The sequence below is a fragment of the Numenius arquata genome, chromosome 21 (genome assembly GCF_964106895.1).
Source record: "Numenius arquata chromosome 21, bNumArq3.hap1.1, whole genome shotgun sequence".
NCBI lineage: Eukaryota > Metazoa > Chordata > Aves > Charadriiformes > Scolopacidae > Numenius > Numenius arquata.
In genome coordinates, this window is record NC_133596.1 from 625,622 (window position 1) to 643,367 (window position 17,746).

General features: G+C 44.0%; 1 protein-coding gene across 1 annotated transcript; it reads right to left on the minus strand.

Annotated features, from left to right (window-relative positions):
- Positions 1 to 1,532: 1,532 nt before the first annotated feature.
- Positions 1,533 to 16,653, minus strand: STX12 (syntaxin 12). Its single transcript, XM_074162255.1, has 9 exons — positions 16,485 to 16,653; positions 13,107 to 13,176; positions 11,067 to 11,166; positions 9,045 to 9,182; positions 8,089 to 8,132; positions 6,087 to 6,192; positions 5,538 to 5,610; positions 4,447 to 4,529; positions 1,533 to 2,965 (listed from the first exon to the last, which is right to left on the minus strand). Exons 1-9 carry the CDS (start codon positions 16,594 to 16,596, stop codon positions 2,873 to 2,875), a joined length of 819 nt encoding a protein of 272 aa, XP_074018356.1. The 5' UTR covers positions 16,597 to 16,653; the 3' UTR covers positions 1,533 to 2,872.
- Positions 16,654 to 17,746: the final 1,093 nt, after the last annotated feature.

The window sequence follows — 17,746 nt, forward strand, 5'->3', positions numbered from 1 at the left end:
GGCGGGGCGGGACCGGAGGCGGTGGCCGGGAGCCCGATGCGGGGCGGCCGGGCGGGACGCGGAGCCGGGTCTTAGGGGAGCGGCGCCGGCTCCGTTCGCTGCCGCGCAGGGCCCGCCCGTCCCTGCGGTCGGCGCCTGCCTCTGTGGCGGAGGGAGGGGCTGACAGGGAGGGTCGATTCAAAGCGACCGAGCCGCATCCGACCCTTCCACCACGGGCTCTCAAACCCCCGTTTTAGCATCGCAACTCTCCACGGAGCAGCATGCAGACGCCCGGTCAGATGGCGTGTAACGCGTGTGCTGTGTGATAACTGGGCCTATGTGAGGGAAACCCGCATTTCTCCTCTCCCCTCCCCGAGAGCCGCAGCTCCCGGAGCGGCCTGGCACCCTGAGGGCGCAGGACCCGCCGCCACAGGCAGGTCACCCCTCGGCCGGTGCCAGGCTCCGGCGTCACAGAAACACATGGGGTCGGAAGGGACTTCTGGAGATCATCCAGTCCAACCCCCTGCCAGAGCAGGTTGCACAGGATCGTGTCCCGGCGGGGCTTGAATATCTACAGAGGCAGAGACTCCACCGCCTCTCTGGGCAGCCTGTTCCAGGGCTCTGCCACCCTCACAGGAAAGACGTTCCTCCTCAGGTTTAGGTGGAACTTCTTATGTTCAAGTTCGTGCCCCTTTCCTCTTGTCCTGTCCTTGGGCACCACTGAAAAAAGACTGGCCCCATCCTCCTGACACCCACCCTTTAAGTATTTATAGGCGTTGATCAGATCCCCCCCTCAGTCTTCTCCAGACTAAAAAGACCCAAGTCCCTAAGCCTCTCCTCCTAAGAGAGATGCTCCAGGCCCCTCATCATCTGTGTAGCGCTACAAATCTCCTACAGCACAGAACCCACCCGGGAGCCAGGAACACTGCACCAACAGCCACAAGAGCTTCCAACGGTGACTTCTCACCCTGCAGTCAATGCTGCAGTAGCTCCACCAGTAAGTTCAGTGGTGTAAAGAAAGAGAAGAAAGGGTCAAGCACTTGCAGCAAACCTGACCCCAGCGAGCTGGGCTAGTGGTCTCAAATCCAGCTCCCGAGGGACCCAACCATGATGGATCACACAAATAACACACCCAGGCGGTGGTTTAAGTGCTTACATTTTCATATGGAGATGTGACATCCCTGCAGCAGGCAGTGCACAAAGCAGCAGACTTTAGGAATATTTTAAATAAGGAACAGAACAACACACAGTTCCCTTCCCAAATTTTATGGTACAGGCTCGGCAAAGACTTGAAGTTCTAGCATCAGGCAAATAGCCAGAGTTGACCCAGCTATTGTACAGGGCTCCACACAGGAGTTCTGTGTATGTCCATGTGGAAGTCACTCAGTGTTGCCAACTAGCTTCATTTCTAAGAATCAGGGACCACAGAACAAAAGCTGAAGGAAGCACTGCTGTTGCTGATATAAAGTCTTCTACCCTGCTTAGAGGGAACTGCTAACATACCTGCGCCACTGTCTAAACTGCAAAAGAAAGAAGCTCTGACAGATGCTTTTAAAAGTGTTTATTGATGGTTGTTAGATGGAATGATGGCGCAATAGTGCAAACCACTGTGTAATTGGGAGAACACACTCCCTTCCCAGCTTTCACATTTACTTTATTATACAGAAGACATGGAATAAGGATTAAATACAAAATGGGTCAGTATGCTGCATTTACCACTCTCTGTTGGGCTTTGGACAGATTGCTGTTCCCTCAGTGCATGTCAGTTCAGAGCTACATCGAAGCGGGGAGTGGCTGCTATGTTCTGTCCAGCTCTAACAGCAAGACAGTTGGAACCACCAATGGAACCATCGTCATTTGCACACACATCCTCGGTCTGAAAAAACAACTACTTCACTCTGCCAGTTTCTGCACTTTCTGTTTCATAAATAATGGAAAACATCAGATGTTCAACAAGCCACACACAACATTTACTAGTACACTACAAGTGAGCTTTAAGAGTACTTCTTCAGAAGCAAGATTTCAGCTACTGCTTATCTATCTTGCTAGCTTGTAAACTTAGGTGCCCACTTCCTCATCTTTGTGTGATTTTCTCCCTGGAAGCTTCTCAAAACAGGAGCGAGCAGCTAAACTCTGTATTTCTAGTGCTTGAGAGTCAGCATTGGAAGAGATTTGTCCAATAATAAACCACCAGCTAGTTTATCTAAGGAAATGTTAGATTAGAAGTCAAAGAACATCCTGTCCTCAAATGATGCATTTTGGAAAAAAACAACCCCAACCATGCTCAGAAAATTAAACGCAGTTACGAGTCTCAAGGCTCAACTGACCAGCACGCAGTGGTTCCAGCTCTCACCCATGCATACTTCTCCTTGCTTTTCAAATCTGTAACATCTTTCTCTTCAAGAGAAAGCCACAGCCACTTGGAAACTAACAAAACCATGGGGCAGGTACTGGAGACTTTAGAAACTGCTGGATTAAGGTAATGTGAATCAGTGTTGTGCCCTCTTTGAATGTCATTCTTATTCCAGTCCAACAAAGTTACCTATACATATAAAGTTAAAGTTGTGCCACTTCTCAAAAACAAGACATCTCCAATTATTGATCACACTTCAGCATACAGTTGGGACGGGGAATAATACATTACAGAAAGCAAAACCACAATATTTTTGTTACATAAAACAATATAATTTGTGTATAAACTGATAAATACTGTCTCCATGGTTCACTAATTCCAAATACTAGTTATCTGCACATTAGTTGCTAATATCTATTACAAGAAGTAGTTCCAGCTTGTGCTCTCTCAGGGTGGTCAATCCATTTCCGAGACTAGTCAGCCTGTTTGCTCTGAGGGAAAAAAAATCTCAGCAATGAGACTAGGTTCCATGTGAAGATTTCATTCTGTTGCCTGCCAGATAAGTAATCCTATGATTATAGTAGCCACAGCAAGACCAAGAAGCAGGATACAGATCTTCTTACGCGATTTCTTCTAATAAAAGAAGAAAAAAAGCCACTGACACCAGGAACAGATGACAAGAGGAAAGAGCAAGTCTACCAGTTAATGTTACTAACTCAGGCAAACAAGAGCACTTGGTATCAATAATTATTCAAGAGAAGCCTAGTGTTGCCCGAACACTTCTACGTGTTCCTTAAAATGCATGATCCTACAGATCAATGTTTTTAGTTTTAGGTAGGAGCGCAGTGGTCCAAGAGATACAGTTAAGTCAAAACATGACAAGTTTTGCTTCTCTTAAGGAAAATGCAAGCTTTACTTCAACTTGACAACACCTACCACATGCTTTTCATCCTAACAGACACCACCACAGCTTCAAGGGAAAGCCAAACATCTCTAGCCTTTTAACTTTTCCAGGTAAGACTAATAACACTGCTAAGCAGTTCTCTGATACGATCTCCCCTTGGCCACTTGGAGTTGGTGTGGAAATAGTATTGCATTTCTACACTTTAGATGATTTAACAGTTACTGTACTTGGATATTACAGCTCAGATTACTTTATTCATCACAGGAAACTACAGTCTGTCCATATACACCAAATATTTTTAACTTAATATCTAAGGACTTGAGGATAGTTATATATAACCCACTTTCTTCTCCATCCAAAAAACCACATTCAATATGCGTCCAATAGCTCCCAAGCGCAGATTTATAATATACCTCAAAACTTTATACAGGAAGTCATGGAGAGAGAATACTACTAAATGTGGCCAGATGGGAAAAAGCTACTTTCTCCTTCCTTGTGTTAACAACACTGGAGTTTTAGTGCCTCCTAGTACCTCCCCCCGTAACAGCTTGAGAGAGTCCAATATTTATCTTGTGGGGAAGCCTGAAGTCCCAGCACTAAAACCCTGTATGGGATTGATGGGACAGAGTCCTTGTTCCTTTACAGAAACTGCACCTACAGGGATAATAATGATGAAAGGAACCTACAGAAAACATTGAATATCACACACAAAGGAGATTCAAGCAGCAGTGAGAGCCACTGCAAGATATTTGGTGGGACAGAGAGGACAGACTATGGGATGGGAACTCAGCGGTTAGACAGAAGGGTGCTGCAAATCTTGGTCACCAGAAGTTTCCCGAGTCTGGGCAAGAATTTTTGCACATCAGTGTCTTGGCTGATAGGTTTACAAGATGCATACAACATGAGAATTTCTTCTTGTTTAACTGTTCTGCTATCTCCTGAGAACAGCAGAGACAGCTTACACTTACACTTGCTGGGGAACAGACTGACTATACAGCCTCCGAAGTAGAAGGGTAATTTCAATACCATGTTTTTAACTCATGTGCTTTATCTATTCCTTGCGGCACAATTCTGAGTGAGTGCCAACTTGCACAAGCTGTTTTTAAATAACTTGTTTGGCATCCTGCAGCCAGCAGTATTGTGTCTTGCTATGCCTGTTCCATTATTGCTTAACCATACATTCACAATAATGCAAGCATACAGAATTTACCTGATAATAGGCAGCTCTCTGTAACTGCTCACTGGCTCTTTCCACATGAACTTCTGCACTTTCCACATTTGCCTCTATGCTATCTATGGAAAAAAAAAAAAAGAGAACTCATTGTAAAATATTTCAGAGTTTCAGTCTTTAAAAAAAATAATTAGAAATGCAATACATAGACAAAACAAGTTTGCCAAGGACACCAAGCTGTGTGGTGCAGTCGACACGCTGGAGGGAAGGGACGCCATCAAGAGGGACCTCAACAGGCTGGAGAGGTGGCACTGTGTGAACCTTGTGAAGTTCAGCCAGGCCAAGTGCAAGGTCCTGTACCTGAGTCAAGGCAATCCCAAGCCCAAATCCAGGCTGGGTGGAGAATGGCTGGAGAGCAGCCCTGAGGAGAAGGACTTGGTCATGTGGAGCTTCTTGTTCACAAACACCCCCGGCAACGTGCACTGGCAGTCCAGAAACCACCCGCACCCTGGGCTGCATCCCCAGCAGCATGGCCATCATGGTGAGGGGGGGGATTCTGCTGCGCTGCTCTGGGGAGACCCCCCTCACCCAGTGCTGCCTCTAGCTCTGGGGCCACCAACATCAGAAGGACATGGAGCTGTTGGAGCGGGGCCAGAGGAGGCAACAGAGATGCTGGGAGGGCTGGAGCCCCTCTGCTGTGAGGACAGGCTGAGAGAGTTGGGGGGGGTTCAGCCTGGAGAAGAGAAGGCTCCGGGGAGACCTGCCCATCCCTAAAGGGGCTCCAGGAAAGCTGGGGAGGGACTCATGATCAGGGAGGGGAGCCATAGGAGGAGGGGGAAGGGTTTGACACTGACAGAGGGGAGATTAAGATGAGATCTGGGGAAGAAATTCTTTGCTGCGAGGGTGGTGAGAGCCTGGCCCAGGTTGCCCAGAGAAGCTGTGGCTGCCCCATCCCTGGAGGGGTTTAAGGCCAGGTTGGAGGGGGCTTTGAGCAACCTGGTCTGGTGGGAGGTCCCACCAGGGCAGGGGGTGGGACTGGATGGGCTTTAAGGTCCCTTCCAACCCAAACCATTCCATGAAAACATGTAATTGAACTAAGAAGAAACTTCCTATTATCCAAACCCACTTACCAATCATATCTCCTTGGTCATGAATCATCATGGCTAAATCCTTAAATATCTGATTGACATCCAAAATGTCTGCCTGAAGACAACAGTTTGACAAGTTGTAACAAATACTGGTTACAATTTTTCTCATCCTCATTCTTAGTGCCTGTTCTGACCATTACTCAAAACATCAGAATAGATACCATCGTTCACTGACTGAGGTGATTTGATGCTACCATCTATGGAACTTGGGTTTAACACAGGAGTCTGCAATATTCCTGCTTTGCAGTATTTGTTTCATCACACTAACAATCAACACAGTATGGAATAGAGATGAACATTGTAACATGAGTTGCTCCTACCATCTCTGAAGGACCACCAGTCAACACCGAAGGAAAATATACCTAGTGTCCTTCAACAGGAGCAGGGAGATTGATCTTGGCATCAATCCTCTTTACAAGGAACTTTGTGCCTCCACCTTCAGATCTCCTCAGCCCATCCCATTAGTTAGCACTCCATGACTTCTTTCGTTTATCTCCCAATACTGTTAACCGTGCAGGATCTACTGGTCACCTCTAATTGCCTGATTGCTGTTTCTCTTTCTTTAATGAGTTCAAGGTCCTGTTCAGTTATTGCCACATCTTCTTCCTGAGACTGCATTTGATTCCAATCTTCACCACTGAAAAGAGATGGAAAGAAAGTACAACTCTTTCTCTGAGTATAGGTACTCCCACACCTCAGTTACAGCAAAGCGCCAGTGAGTTAAAGTTGAAAAACTTCCTACAGAACAACCCCCAGGTTCCTGTGCACAGAGGCAGGACTGATTTCTGACAACAGTTAAAAAAATTGGAAAAACTGAAAAAATTGACATATTGGGAAAAGCGAAGATACTGGAAAGCAGTTACATGCACAGCATACTCTTTTCTAGGGTGTGCCAGTTACCTATAGCATTATAGAATAAACCTCCTTATTTCAGCTCTGGTTTTGTGTTGGGTTTTTTGTTTGTTTTTTAAATACCTGTACCCCAAAAAAGGGAGACATGAGGTGAAAGTTTGGATTGAGAGTAGCCTGCAAGCACAACATTATCAGAACAAAAAAACACCTGACAAGGATCTGGATTAAAAAATTCTTACTTGCTATTCTTATCTCCAAATGCCAGATAAAGTGTTTTAGTATTTTGTTAGTCTATAAGAACTTCAAGTTATATCACACACCAAAAGAGATCTTAAAAAACAGATAACTCTGGTTCCCAATCTACCTCTCTCCCGATGAGCTGGTATTTCATAACTGCTGCACAAGTTACACCTATTATAGCAAAGGCAGTACCTATAATACAAGGCCATCTATATGTTCAGCATAGAAAGTTCTTCAAGGGCAACATCTCCCTCTTCTCAACGAAGAGAAACGTGCTGGAAAGCACTGTAACGCTCCAGTGTTAGGTATACAACACTAAATAGTTTTAAAGTCTCAAAGTGTCAAAAGAAATGAAGATAAACTACACGAGCAGGTCAGAGACCGCTGATCCATTCAGCAATTCGGCTCTAAGCTGTCAGTAGCATTTTCAGATATTCAAGACAGAAGTTCCTGACGTGCAGCACACAAGACCAACTTTGAATGTGGAGCGGCTGCTGTGTGCCAAGGCCTCTCACTGAGCTCAGCACCTCGGCATGAGCAGGTACCTGGCTGGTTCCCTGCCTTAGCGAGCAAGGTGTTAGATTCATCACAGCACTGGTGTAACTGAACAGGATGGGGCTTTCAGTCCCGACTCAGTAAGTGAGAGCACAGGGCTAATGAAAGGGACGCACAGCAAGCAGCTGCTCAGATGAAGCGCTGTTTACAGAGGTAAGATGCGTAGATGAGACCTGTAAACTAGGTTTCTTAATTTAGAAAGTTAAAGGATTTATACAGATAGGGCCAACAAATTTCATCCCAGTTTTCTCAAATATACACACAGCAGAAACAGACACAGTAATCACAGATGCTTCTGAGGTGTCTTGAGTTCTCTTTACCACACTGTAGAGTTTATATAACATTTTACAAATCTACCTACTTTGCAGGCACACTGTTACTGCAGAACTGAAAACTATCTGACAGGGGACAGTAATGCTGTCTTGTTGCACACATTCTAGGATTAGTTTGCCAGTGCACAGTGTCCAGGACTTCTGAATTTAAGGCAGTAATGCTGTAAAAGCTCCAACTGGGCTGCTAGAGAACACCCAGACCCATGAGATAAATAGACAGCTCTTTATGGAAAGAGTCGCAGTGAGGGAAAACCTATCTGGTAATCTTTTGCTTACAGTCCAGAAAACCAGGAGCTCCAACTGGCACATACTAGACTCCACAGTTCCTCAGGGCAGTAATCACACAACTTACATTTAAGGAGGATAAAATACCCTCATATGCAGCTAATTTTTTACGTTGTATATTACAAACACTGTAATAATTGCATTTCAAATCTTTTTGCTTCGCATTCAGCTAGCAGAGCCTGGCCCAAGTTACAGTAACATATCTTACCATAAAAACTTCAGTTATACATAGCTAAAAGTATAACATCAAGAGCACAAGAAGCTGTTACCTATCAAATGAAACAAGCTGTTCTTCTCTGAACCGCTCATCAGCCTAGAAGAGATAAATGAGTTATTAGTCTTGCAGACTACCAGGACCACTCACAAAATCAACAGGAGTATCTTGAACACAAAGGCATACACTGTCCAGAGAGTTCTTTGAGTATGCCACTGTCAACTTCAGCTTTCAGATTTAATTTAGGCTAATTAAGATCAGATTTAGAGCAGTCTTTAGATTTTTAGACTCAGAGTGTCTCTGCAAATCAGACAGAGTGATCAAAAGCAGCTAGTCCATTTGCTCAAATCAGCTGTCGTTGTTTCATAGAATCATAGAATGGTTTAGGTTTGTTTGTCACTTCTTCTCTCACCATATAGCAAAAAAATTTAGACCATAATCCAATGGATAAGTGTGTTCCCTTGTAGAAATTAAGACTATGCAGTTAACACAAAGACCTAAGGCAAGGGGAGAAATATGCTTTCACCCGCCTTTTTATTATGAATTCTTAGTAGCCACAGGGTTTTGTCAAAATGTAATAGGGAGAAGGTTTGAAGGTACATTAGCAGGACAGAAGCTATATGAAAATAAAGAAACATAATGAGAGATTTAAGATGTAATTTAAGGTGTGGTAAGCTTCCAACTGACCTCTTAAATTTTATAGCCTAGGGCTGATGTCAAGCAAAGAGCAGCCTGCAATACTTTACTATTAACTATACTTTGACTCCCCATCTCGTCCTCTGCAACATTTGCAGCTATGAGGATTCCTTCCCTCCTCTACTTACACTGATGAGGAACACACGGAAATGAGCGCCTACTTACAACATCTGGAACGACAAAACTAATGCACCAAGGCCTCATCTGCACTCAGTAGTGTGCCAGTAGACAGCTATGAAGTTGGTAGGCAAGTACAAGATCTCTCAAAAGATTTGTAGTTCACTATATCAATATAAAATTCTTATAAATACTTACAGAGATACGGGAGCCAGCTCTTGCCCTTGCTATAGTCTCTTTTTCCTTCTCTGACACTCGCCTCTGTATTGCCTGGAAGTTATTTAAGGCCGCGGAGAAGTCATTCATTAAACGTTCTTTCTGAAGCCTCTGTTGGCGCTAAAGAGTTGAAACAAAAACAAGTGTTCAGATATTCCCATTCATGATAATGTAACTGTCAGACTCTCGAAAAACTCATCATCATCATAACAACAACAACAACGAATGCTGGCATTCAAGTGATCTTTGAGTTCCAGCATTCTAGGGCACTGGAGAGAACAAAAAGCCCACCATATTTTTATTTGTTATACCAAATGTTCTATGCCTCACCTACTGCATAACAGTTTTGTGCAATGAGGTTCTCTAATTTCAATCTAGTTTTAAGTATGAAGTAGAGAGGTCTTCTACACCATTACTCTTATCCAAATTCCAGTAATCTACCACATTTAATTACATGCCTTTTGGATACCTAAAATGCCTTTACTCTCCATTCCTCTACTTAGCCACCCTGGTAGTTCTTGATTTTCTCTTGTCCTGATAACACAACCCCCTTAAATTTCTTACAATTATAGGAAGCCGTACACTTCCAGAACTAATGGCAACACCCATTACCCCAGTTTCACAAGCTGTCTCTCCCAGCCACGCTGCGCTACAAGCCTGCTGTTTCTGAGAATATCCTTAGTCCTGATAACCATTTCAGTTTATCTTTTCTCCAGATACATCAATTGTAATATTCCTTGTCATCCTCATTTTAGAGTATCAACTTATTTAGCCTCCACAGAATGTCTCCTTTGAGTATTGCGACATGCCAGTTATGGGAAACAAGAAGCTGTGAAAAAGCTTGTCCCAAGGACACTCAATACTCTAGTCAGTTCTTATGTTTTCCATTAGAGAGATATGCAACAGCTGTCTCAAATTGCAGGCTTTCCAGTATTGTAATCCTTCAATGAGTTTGTATCAATTCAATATAGTCATTTCAAGGAAATAAATGTTTTCAATTAATTTTTTTTCTATAAGCTACAACAGCAGTCTCATGATACACTGCAGCTTCCATCTGAGCCGCCTGGAAACAACAACCCTTCTGCCAGAGGAGACCCTCAGCATATCGATACCAGCTCCTGCAGATTTCACCTAGACCACTCCACAGGCTTCAAAAGTCACTCTTGCATTCAGCAAGATGCAAAGGACAGCATTTTCTTCACCAGAGGGAGATAAACTGAAAAATATTCGCAAAATGTGCAAAGCAAATGTGCAAGCAAAATGTGGCCATGTTTACAACTGGCATATAAACCTATTCTGTATTTAAATACGGAATTAGATGAAGACAACATCTGCTGACCCATACCCACAGATCATCCCACAACAGTAACACAAAAGCAGATATATCAATGTTGTGGTAGTGATTTTAAGTAGAGCAAGAAAATGCAAACAGCAGAGGACTGTCCCTTCCCTCTCCCACAGGGAGGGGGAACTCGAAGGACTCCTGGCAAGAGGTAAAGCCATAATCATCGCCTCACTTTATTTTGCTTTATTCAAGTATGAGCAAGGCAAGTCAGCTTTCCCCCACTGCTAATAAATCACATGCCAGGGTTTTTGGTGTGATCACATTTCATTCTGACATGCAGTTTTCTATGAGTTCTTATCCCAAAACACTGCCTTGCATCACCAGGCACTTTGTAAACAAGACTATTTTTCAGATACTTACTCAGAAAAACAGAATTGCATACTCAGCTCTCCTTAAACATTTAGGGCTTCTTATTCTCACGTGAGTAAGTTTTATACTTATCTGCTACTGGGAAACATTGCTTTTCCAACGTCATATAAGCAGCCAGGATGTAGCCAGTTTAACGTGGTTCCCTACTTCAACAACATTCTTCCTTGCAAAAGGCTGCTCTCTCTTCAGCTGTGCCAGTTCAAGCTTTGCGAGCTTATGGTCTAAGCTAGTTTCACAAAATGAATGATTTAACAAAAAAAAATACATCCAGACAAATTCTATGTGCTTACCTGTTCAGAAGCAGATAGAGGAAGTGGTAGAGACCCCAACTCCTTTAGATATTCATTGGTCTCTTTGGCAAGGCGGTTTGCAGAATGCTGTAGCTGTTGTCTGAAATAACAGTTCAAAAGCAGTTACACAAGCTTCTACCTAAAAAGCAGTCTCTGAGCATTTCAGTTTACAAAACAATGACCAAGTAGTGGTTCCAAGATCGCACACCTTTATGGTGTGGGGTTTTTTCACCCTAATGGAACAGAGACGTACTTTTTGCTTTTACCATCAACCTGACTCTGGACTATATTTTAAAAAAAGATCCAAAGAGGTTCTCTTTGCTCCCTGCTAATTAGTATAATATAGTAGTTTTAATAAGATTTTTTTCTCTAATGGCAAAAGAAAGAAATTCAAGGGAAAGACAACTTTATTCAGCGAACATAATCACTCTTTAAGGGTAAATTCCTTGTGCCACCAATTAGTAACTAACTGTTCATTTGACAACCACCAACTCCATCGATTAAATGTATATTTGATCAAATTACAGAGACTCAGAGACATTAAATTCTTACATTTTTGTGAAAAATCAATGGTCAGCGAGAGGAATAATCCAGCTTCTACTTTGGGAAATGCAAGGTTTTCCCCTGAGCCTTTATGTTTTCCAACAATTTAAAGCTATTGTTGTGAAGGATCTAGGGCAGCAGCACCTTCATTAGTACCACAACGCAGAAAGACCTTAGTTCCATGGAACTTCATGTAAAGAAATCACCTTGTACAAAGATGCAGTTTACTAGAAAAAATGCTTGTGCTTCACAGAGAACAGATCTGCAAGTTTTATTTTGCAGCCATATGCACAAAACCTAATAATGTTTACCAGGAAGATACAAAATACTAAAACAAGAACCAATCTTTTTTTGGCATTCAATGGATAGAAGATGCTTAAGTGAAAGTCACTCAATGAGCCCAATAGATACACAAATCAAAGTATTCAGCCTGCATTATTGTCTAAGCTGACCTGCAATACGCAAGTTGAATAAACCACATATACATTTTTGTATTAAATTTGTATGGCAGCTGAGAATCTGCGCAGCACAACCACTCTCACGGTAAAGAGGAAGGCCATTTCTATAATGAAATTAAATGGAAAGACATTTGTTTGGTCACCAATGATTAGTTCTTTATCTACTGATTAAATACAGATCAAGTCAACTGAGCAGCTCAGGCAAACAAAAATTCCTTTCCCAGCTGGGCTCTGATCTGATCTTCCAAATGTAATGTATGTAGCTATCGCCAAAAGTTATGAACTTATAAAAAAAATCAGCTATTATAAAAAAATGGGCATGTTGTATATTAAGAGATTCAAGGTACGGTCACATGAAGAGATAATAGAAGAATTTACTTTCAGGTTTTCTTTTATGACTCCAGAAATTATTTTTCCTCATAACTTGCTATTTACGCTTTACAAGTAAAAGATGCACAGACGTACAGACTCCCTGCTCGGTCTCTCTAGGAGTCAGTTTGGACTATGCCTGTTTAAATATTTTCTATGTTGTCCCCCATTGGCATCTTATTCTCTGAAATTATGTGTGGCATTTTGACTGCCATACAGGATTGCTAATCTTTCCAGTGCCTAAATCCATCTGTACTACATCAATTGCACCAGTTCCATCAATTATGGGCCGTCTTTGCTGTTTCACCTTATTTCTCTTATGTGAGGACCAAATACGGCATTCATTTCTTCTAAAGCACAAGTGAAGCTACTCTAACTAGTCCTCAAAGTACAGCTAATGCATGGCTGATGTACTACAACCCATTTAAAATTAGCTATACTGTTTCTAACCATTCCTATCCAGCAATTTTGAATGGCTTCTCCAGAACCCTGCAGAAACACTTTAATTCATCCAGTGAACTACTTAAAGCAGCTAGTCATTTTTGCTTTGTAGCACTGTATTAAGTTTATTTACTAAAGCATCTCCCCAAAGCAAGTAACCCAGTTCCTCTAAGAATATAGACAGAAGTGAAAAAGAACCAATATAAGCGGTAGCTCATTTAATACTTACAAGTTTTCCTGAAGCTTGCTGGAATCCTGCTTGGTTCCCAGCTGGCTCATCAAATTCTTTATTTGAGCAGCTGAAGATAAAGAGATCACAAGATGAGTTAGTAAGACAAGTTCTAGTGTATTTTATTTCTTCCTGAATGTATTCTTCTTACTTCCCCCAAAGGATTTCTCTCAATGTTTCACTTAACCCAAACTGGTAAGACAACACTTACATTCTTTGCTTTAAATGCAAAGTATGTTTCAAATGTCACCATTTAGACATGATCCAGCCTAACATACTAACTTTCAGATAAGAAAGTGATAGCGAGGCACACGTACCCTGAAGACAAGTCTGTGGAGCTAAAAGCTTGTGCACTCCTCTTCCTCAACCTTCTTAAACCAAATAACATAGCTGTTTGTTTCTACCAGCCTTGCTATTGCTGTATTTTAGGCTATCACTGCTGCAGAACAACTTTACTGAGCTGTATTGCACTTTTACACAATCTGAAGTTATTTAAATTATTAGTGCTCTGTTAAAAAAAAAAAAAAAAAAAAAAGAAAGAAAAAGCCAAGAGTTGCTATCAGTTAAAAAAATAAAAATCTGAATTTTTCTACTCATGACAGCCCAAACCTTTCACAATACTGGCCCAGCCTTTCAAGAACAGCAGATAGCAATGGTGCACTTCATGGTTAGTTTGCATCAGTTTGAAATCTGGTTGTAGCAAGAAGAGATATTCTAGCCCTCTTTCTCTGCCATCGCCTATGTTTTTCTACTATTTTTCTTGTGTAGGCACTAGAGATCATGCAATAACACAATCACATCAAACTGTTAACCCACCTGAAAAGCAAGTATCATCTTCTCTCTCCACTCCCTCAACCTTAGAAGATTATTTTTTGACAGATCAGCAAGCTGATCCACTTTATTCTGCAGATGCACAATTTTTGGCATTACTAAAGATGCTGGGTGTGCCACTTATGACATCAGTACAATGTTTATCAGCTCAAATCGATCATGACATCGTATGCTATCTCATCAAGCATTGAGAGAGGCAAGACCAAGGAGGAACAAAATATAGTTCTACCGGCGCCTGCACAGAGCTGAAATACCCCGTGAGTTTAACAAGAGCTACTTCCAATTCAGTGCTATCCTACTGGTGTAATTTCTGCTTTCAGGCTGGAGCAGCCACTTCAGTTGATTAAATGTGTTGCTGAAGGAACATCAGATTACTACAAAGGCCACTTCTTTTAAAGTGATGTCCAATGGTTTATATCAATGGCAGCTCAGCTAAGGCTGTAATATGATTTACTAAGTAATTAGGCAAGTGTTCTAGCTTTTGCATTCAGCAGGGGTATTCTCACTGGAATTCTAGACTTCTACTAGCTCATCCAGTGAGGAGTTTATACAACTCCTTATCCACTGAGCTGAACATGGCTTCTAGCAAGCCAGACTGCACGTATTTCACAGCTCTGTCAGCCACAGGAAGGTCAGAAAAGTTCACAGTCAAGTTAAACTGACAAATGGCACACAGACTATACTCTGTGTGTAGATTTCAAGGACTTTGCAAATGGCATTTATGCTACGATGTCTGGATACTCTGTGATGTATTTTTTTCCTCCATTGGGGGAGATTCTTGTACAAGTCTTATTTCCACAGAGGTGATGTGCTTTTTGTCCTGGTCTGAGCCGGGTTCAACAGTTCGCTATGTTTAGTTTATCTCAGCCAACAGCAATGCACAGAGTCTACGCAAAATGGGAGCAAAGTGTCTGGGAGGCCAAAGGAAGGGGCTGGAGTCCCTTACTTTTATTCTTTGGTACTGCACATCAACATAGAGAGCCCCCTCAGTCAACACCTTTCTGTCTCCAAACCCTTTCCATTTCAGGTTGTAAAGCCTTCCACATACTATTTTACACTTAAGATTGCTTAAAACATTTCAATCTCTGCTCTAGATGCTTAGGTCATGTAACAGTCTTGCAAGCAACAGTTTTGCAAGCTCAGGTCACTAGTTTCCTGTGCATTTTGTGTGACATGCTAACTCTACAGAGTTCCTCCAAAGGAGTGAAAAAATAGTCAGCTGTGTCCACTGTTTGCCCTACAGTGAATGAAAGGGGAAATGAGGACAGGCTTAAGGCTTCAGTATCTCTTCTCCTCCTAGGCTTGAATGGAAAGCTTTTATAAAATATGGAATAAAGATAATTACCATAACGTTAAGTCAGATGTTCTATGTGTTCCCACCCACCGTGATAAAAACTGTAAAGCTATTTGTTTCAATTTAGATAGGCAGCGCACTGAGATAGGATGGCTGCTGGTCATGAGACAGTGAGAGCTTGTCGGATGAGAAAGAGAAGCTGAACTACTTCAAAGGGGAGGCTGACAGGGAGACTGCCAACGGAAGGGAAGGGGCGTAAAGAGGGGAAAAAAAGAAAAGAAAAAAAAAAAAAGGATAAAACCCAGACACCCCATGTTATTTGGTGAACTTTGAAGCAATTCAACAAGCAGCCATGCCTATACCAAGAAGAAATGAACATGACTGAGGAAAAGCAAAGCAGCTTCAGCAATATTAATAGCTTTGTGCAATTTAATTGGAGAAGTCACAAACTTTCAGAGGAACCACTATGTTCAACTGTTCTCGCCCCTAAAAAATTGCATGGGCACACGGACAATCAATGCCTTCTTTAGCAAAAGTAGCATCCTTAGGAAGGGGTTCTATCAAAGACTCTTTTAGTAAGCAGTATTATAGCAATCAATACTAGGATTTCAATGATTAGCTTAAGATACTGACAACTTTCTCTAATGACAACTATATGACCAAGAAACTGCAACACCATTTACTTAACGACAGCAGCAGAACGCCTCCCTGCAGGACTCTGCCAGCACACTTAAGAGGAAACAGGTGAGTTAATACCAGCCTTCAGAAATCTCTGCAACAGGAGCTTCTCCCGCACAAGGCGGGGTGACAGCCTTTGGCTCCCTGCTGCCACACCGCGCCTCACCCGAGGGCCCTCGGAGCCAACGAGAAGCCGGGCTCCTGCCGGGGTGACAGAGGGCTTCAGCGCTGCTAGGGAGGGGCCCAGCGTGGCAAGAGTGACACGAACACCGCATCCAAACTGACAGCGGCGCGTACTTGTCCCGGGCCCGCGGCAGCCCCGAGCTGTTAATGGCAGGGCCCGGAGGAGGAAGCTTAGCACCGGCTGGGGCGTGCCCGCGGACACGGGGCAGCGAGGCCCCGGTGCCGCGTCCGGGCCAGCCCTCGGCCCGCCGGGCACCGCCCTGGCGGGGACTCCGGCGACCCCAGGGAGCGCTTCCCCCTCGCCGCCGAGACCCCGCAGAGCGACCCCCTCGCGCTGCTCGCAGTCCGCCGCCGGGCCGGCTCCCACCCCCCCCGAGCCCGGGCGCGCTCACTGTACTGTGCGATGCGCTGGACGTTGGTGCTGCATGTCTGGATGATGCCGCCGAAGTCCCGCGGCGGGGGCGGCACCCCGGGGCGGAGGGGGTCCAGCGGGCCGTACGACATGGCTGGGCGGGGAGGGAACGCGGCACCGCCAGGCCCAGCTGACAGAGCCCCGCCGGCCACTACGCGTGCGCGGCCGCCGCTGACGGAGAGCCCGCATATGCGCGAGGTGCGGCCGCCGGCGCCTGCGCGCTCGAAGAGCGGGGAGCGCGAGGGGTGCCATGGCAACGGGCCGCCCGCCCCGCCCCGCCCCGCCCGCTGCTGAGGGAGACCCGGCGGCACCTCGGCTGCTCGCCCCGGCGTGAGGGGTGGTCCGTGGCAACTGGGCAGACGCTGAGGAGAAGCTCGGCACGGCTGTCCGTGGCACCATGGCCCATGGGCGCCTGAGAAGATGCTGAGGAGGAGCCGTGGCTCTGAGGGCATGGTTTCACTAACGGGCAGTACCACCACCTGCTAGTTGTGAGGGAAGGCTGTGCCCTGGCCTGTGTCCCTGCCAGAGCCCACTACGCCTGCTTCGGATTGGGCTGGATAAAGGCACTGATAGTTTTTGTTAGAACAGGCCATTTCCTGATCCACCTCATCCTGTGGCCAGATGCCGGGATGCACCCAAGGGAAGCGAGGGACATGTCACTGTGGACCCAGGGAAAGCCAAGGCTGCTTTGGTCATAACCCACACTTGCATAAATGCGGTGCGAAACAGGGAAATAACGGGTTAGGCCTCATTAGATAAATCCTGCTGCGGTGCCTCTGAAAGGCAATGGGTGCTCTAGGCTTTCTAAAAGGCCTAGAATTTATAGTCAGTAAACCAGCAGGAGAATAATGAATAAGTGTTTAGAAGCAGAGCAGACATAACACTTCGCAATTAAACTTTATCCTCTATTTTTCAATTACTATAGAGCTGTCAAAGACAATTATGAGATTCTTTCCATATAGTACTATTTTACGTTGCATCTCAAAACATGACACAAATACACTGGCTCCGGGGAAATGCCTTTTTCGACACAGCAGAGCAATTTGATTTAAATAATCTGTCCTATAATTTGTTCAGTCAGAGAACTAATTCTAATCAAATCTAGGCTGTAAAATTAGGGGTTTCTTTCCCTGTTTTAATTTGAGCTTAAAATTTATAATGAACTAAATTATATAGGCTTTTTTAATGCCACCACCGGAGGGAATCATATCTGAACTTAAAGAAATTATTGTAGTCAACAAA